Source organism: Carassius gibelio, chromosome A10, assembly GCF_023724105.1.
Source record: "Carassius gibelio isolate Cgi1373 ecotype wild population from Czech Republic chromosome A10, carGib1.2-hapl.c, whole genome shotgun sequence".
NCBI classification, from domain to species: Eukaryota; Metazoa; Chordata; class Actinopteri; order Cypriniformes; family Cyprinidae; genus Carassius; species Carassius gibelio.
This window is the reverse complement of record NC_068380.1, coordinates 1,455,709-1,460,708: the sequence shown is the minus strand read 5'-3', so window position 1 is coordinate 1,460,708 and position 5,000 is coordinate 1,455,709. Positions and strand designations below refer to the sequence as shown.

Below are 5,000 nucleotides of genomic sequence, written 5' to 3'. Positions count from 1 at the left end.
GAAAAAAGGTTTTGTAGCTAAAATGCTCTCTTACCTTAAGGGGGTATTATTTTAGTCCCTTTGCTTCAACAGTTTCTGCAAAAGATATCAAACTATTTGAAAACTACCGCTTCAAGCATGTCAAGACTGCAACTTTAGGAAAATGAACATCAGTTTGTCTCTCAAAGTTATGAAAATTATCTTTATTAGCAAAAGTACAAACAAAAGCACATTTACGCACGAAATCATTAATGAAAATTGTTTAATCAAATGTTGCATCGTACATGAAATCCAACAGCCCCCCATCGCCCACCCTGACAGCCCCAAAAAAAAGTCCTCTGCAGGTTTGAGGTGTAATATTTTACACCGAGAAAAATGTTGGAAAATACACCAATAATATTTATTGTCGAGCCCCAGAAAAGTATAACCTTAAGTGCTGTGGTTGATTGTTTCGATCATGTATACAGGAAGTTGATGAGCAGAAAAATAAATACAGCTAAATAAATAAATGTTAAATCCATTGTGTCCGCTTCTCAGTTAGAACAAACGTGTTTTTTCTCAAGTTTTACCCAGTTATTTCTGTTATTTTGGATCAATGCATATCCCCTCGTTCAAAAAAAAAATTGCAAATAAATTGGACAATTAAATTGTTGAATAAATGAATCAAAAGTTATCTTATAAAGTATTTTTCATAGCACGTGTACTGTTCAAATCAGAGATCATGAGAAAGAGAGTAAAGATCTTCACATTTCACGAATATCATTGCTATATAAACCGACACTTAAGAGAGAGTTTCTGCGTCCTCCGTGACTGTTTAGTTTTTTATGTCTGTAAATGCTCACCAAATGTCCCCATCTTCATCTTCCTCTCACTGAATGGACATGTAGGGCCAGTTGAAACTGCTCCCAGATAGCAGCATATCCCTGATGAGGGTCTCAATGGGCGTTTTACCCACCAGCCGAACGAAGAAAAGCTGTTCTATGACGGAGGAGGACACCATCCGGAGCGCGGGGAGCCTCAGCAGCAGCTTGCCGAAGCGTGTGGGCTGGTTCGGGTACTGACTCCTCACATACTCCTCCAGAGCACACTGAGATTTCTCCTGAAGACCTTCTATGTGCGGTACGTCTGAAAGACCGCATGCATCTACATGCAAAATGAATATAGCCAGGCATTAAACACACAGCATTCAGAAGAATATCATCTCTGGCATGTTTACATAAATCTTCAATATTTAACATGGTTTAGAGAAATAGAAATAGTAAATAGAGCGTTTGCATTCATTTGTTTTCTTATAGTGAAACCCATAATTAATTAATTTGAAAATCTAATTGTCTCAGTCAAAGGAGGATGGATACAACAAATTAACGAAACGAATTAAACACTGAATGCTGCATTATTTGTAGCTATAAGATATATTTAAAAACTTTAATAGAAACTTCTTAAAACAATAATAAGAGGAAACCTCTCAAAATAACATTTTGGGGCACATTTTATTTATTTATTTATTTTGGAATATTAGGCTACTAACAATTCACTGTTCTTCAAAAACAGGTTATACTTTATCAAAACAAACATCAGCGTGTGCCTTTTAAAGTGTCCACTTTTCTGTCTTCATTTTCTTGGCGCATTCGGTCAACCTAAATGTCTTGTGGCGCGGTTTTGATCAAAACAAAACATTTCATTTATATTTGTGGTGTGTAAATTTATAATAAATTAAAAAATGCCAATGAATTTACTGAAAGGAAGTACCCGCGTACTCCAGTGTCGGCGTACTGTTGCTATAGTAACACCCGAGTCTTAGCGAGTTTCTGTTTAGCGCGCTCTGCATAACACTCGAACTTTAATTACGTGGGCTAAACTTTGTTTGAACGTTCTTTAAACGTTGTGAAAACGTAGCCTAATTATATTCAAAAGTATTATTCAGTTCCGAAGGAATATAAATTAATTATTTGTAGGCCTACTTTTAAAATTAATTGGTCACAACAAAAAGAACATTTAAATGAACATTTATACCTCAAACATTAATGTTGCTGTGTGTGTGTGTGTGTGTGTGTGTGTGTGTGTGTGTGTGTGTGTGTGTGTGTGTGTAATTTAACTAGCAATATTGAGTAATGCTGATTTTATATTCTTATTCAAAATTATAATATCATGGAACTACCATTAGCCTATTTTTAATCAGCCTCAAATCTGAATGTATGCAGATGGTTTTTTTTTTTTTTGCACTATTGAAACAAACTTTGCGGAACAAATAACATTATGTTATAGACAAGCTCACTAAACTGCCTACTTTACTTGATCTTGAATCATTCGGGCCTACCTGATGTGAATAGCACTATTGCTTTGGCACAGCTGTATTCGGCGGAGTCCACCTGCAGGGCCTTCAGTTTCTCCACCTGCTCCTGGAAGAATCGGATATGATCCATGAAAGCTACGACGCGGTCCGCGGACATCGGGGACGCGTGGAGCCCAGCAGCTGCGAGGAGAGAAGCCGCGTGGAGAGGCATGGAGCACTGCGCAGCGTTCAGCACGAAAAGTTCACTCCAGGTGAGTCTCAGAAGAGACACCTGATCCGTGATTTGGAGATCAGGAAAGAAAGGGATGTTCCTGGCCCATTCCACCGCACTGAAGAGCAAACGAGCAGCCAGCTCGCAGATGTTTTCAATGCCCATGATGTTACCCGACTGCATGCACTGGTTTCCGTATCTGGAGGTTGGATATGGCTCGGCCCGAAGCAGGAGAGATATGTATCCGGATAGGTAGCATTGGCCATTCAGCGGATCTCCATTGGTCAGCGCGTAATGGCTTGGGTTTGGATGGTTCGGCGGCATTCTTCCTCGCTGAACCGCTATCAAAACAGAAATAGATGGAGAAGAAATGTGCATAGAAATGACAGCGTGAATAAACACATTTCTTATCTTTATCTGTGCAGGCGGTAGATTAAACTCTCAGAAAAAAAGGTACTAATGATGTCACTGGCTCTTTACCCTTTCAAAAGTAACTTTTTTTTCTACAAGTTTATGCCCTGCAATCAGATGATCTATCTATCTATCTATCTATCTATCTATCTATCTATCTATCTATCTATCTATCTATCTATCTATCTATCTATCTATCTATCTATCTATCTATCTATCTATCTATCTATAACACGCCACAATTAACTGCAAGTGCAATCAATATAGATCATGAAAACACAACACTGAAGTAAAATAATAATTAATATGAAATCTGTTCCTATGCAATAACGTAACTTTCCCTGTTCAGTGGTTGAATGGAGACTAACTCAGTAGTCTTGAGTAAATATTTGCTTAAAGGTTGGTTAAATAAGTTTGTATTATAACATGCAGAATTACTTTAAAATGTTTTTTATATCTCTATCTTTCTTTCTTTCTTTTTCTTTTCTAAATGCAAGTTTATGTATGCTACAAATGACGAAATCCACTGCACACAGACCTTCGCGTCTCATGCCCACTTTCAGGCATTTCTTCATGCGGCAGTACTGGCACTGGTTCCTGTGGTGCTGGTCCACCGGGCAGGTTCTGTTGGCACGGCACGTGTACGTTAAGTTCCGCCGAACGCTCCGCTTGAAGAAACTTTTGCATCCCTCACAGGTGAACTGTCCATAGTGCTTCCCGCTGGATTTATCCCCGCAAACCACGCATTCAATGTGCTGCTGGTTCTGCGCCGAGTTCTGTCCTTTATCCTCCGCGGAAGGCAGTCCGGTGTTTGGAGAGTGCGCGGCTGAGCTCACGCGGTGGTGATGGTGGTGGTCTCCCCCCGGTCCGCTCTGATCATCCAGAGATCCCTCGGGTCCCAGTTCCTCCTGCGGATCTCTCCACACGCTCACCACCATGGCCATGGCTGGACTATGAACCTTTTACGCGTCTTGTAGAATTATTCAAGATGAAGAAGGCCGGTCGTGTTTTATCCATACAGAAGAACCAATAGATATGGAAAGCGCATCGATGAGACTGGAGACATGTGTCCAAACAGGTCAGACAACAAGACTGGATATAAAACAATCACGCCGGTAGTCCGTGCTGGTGGTGTCTTCGTGCGTAAAAGAGACAATCGGAAACCCCAAATGAATCAGATCCGAGGAGAGCAAAGACACGGCGTAGCGCAGCCTTCTGTCGGCATGATGGACATGAGCATGAATGGAAGACTTCAACTTTAACTAAAAACAGGAGTATCCGTGAGAACAGAGCTGAACGGACTCAACTTTGGCATGATGCTGATCCAAATGACCACACCTTCACTTGGTCTTACGCGCTTCAGCGGTGGTCCATTGAATGGTTTGTATTCTGGACCCTTTCTGTTATTAAAACACAGAAGTGGGAGGCTCCTTTAAGCTCGGAAGCTCTGTTTGATTGGCCATTTAGCTCACATCCTTCCAAAGGCGTCTGGATGCAATTATGTGCTTCAAGTCTCTTTTAGCAAACACTGAGACCTTTATGTATTTGTATTTCTCTCTCACATTGGATAAGAATAGGATTGAACATTCAACTATTAAAGAAAACGGTAGGTTGCGCTTTTTATCTTTACCATCTTTACTGAATTCATTCTTCCATCTGATCATTTATCACTTTTGCAATTGACTAGTGCTGTAATTTAATCTAACGCTCGAAAAATAAAAGGACTGGCACCTAGTGTGAAAAAAAATATATTAAAGTCCAGCTCTTTATATATATATATATATATATATATAGAGAGAGAGAGAGAGAGAGAGAGAGAGAGAGAGATTAAATATCTTTTGATTGTATGACTTTTATTTTATATATTTAAGACACTACCCTTTTTATTTTTGTATTATATATATATATATATATATATATATATATATATATATATATATATATATATATATATATATATATATATATATATATATATATATATATATATATATATATATGCACTAGTCAATTTGGATATATTATCCTATTTTGCTCCCATAACTTGTAAGAAATCTCTGCTTCAGTAGTTCATCTGATTTACAGTTTTAACACTATCTATTTTCT

General features: G+C 38.6%; 1 protein-coding gene across 1 annotated transcript; it reads right to left on the bottom strand.

Annotated features, from left to right (window-relative positions):
- Positions 1-224: 224 nt before the first annotated feature.
- LOC128020756 (nuclear receptor subfamily 2 group F member 1-B-like) lies at positions 225-4,606 on the bottom strand. Its single transcript, XM_052607396.1, has 3 exons — positions 3,433-4,606; positions 2,297-2,824; positions 225-1,122 (listed from the first exon to the last, which is right to left on the bottom strand). The coding sequence occupies exons 1-3, from the start codon at positions 3,836-3,838 to the stop codon at positions 848-850; spliced, it is 1,209 nt and encodes a 402-aa protein (XP_052463356.1). The 5' UTR covers positions 3,839-4,606; the 3' UTR covers positions 225-847.
- Positions 4,607-5,000: the final 394 nt, after the last annotated feature.

What these genes read in the sequence shown, in the direction of transcription:
- LOC128020756 (XM_052607396.1), bottom strand. Translation starts at nt 3,838, where the DNA reads ATGGCCATGGTGGTGAGCGTGTGGAGAGATCCGCAGGAGGAACTGGGA. An exon ending in AGTGGGCATGAGACGCGAAG is followed by an intron (nt 2,825 to 3,432) that starts GTCTGTGTGCAG and finishes CTGTTTTGATAG; the next exon opens with CGGTTCAGCGAGGAAGAATG. An exon ending in AATAGTGCTATTCACATCAG is followed by an intron (nt 1,123 to 2,296) that starts GTAGGCCCGAAT and finishes TTTTGCATGTAG; the next exon opens with ATGCATGCGGTCTTTCAGAC.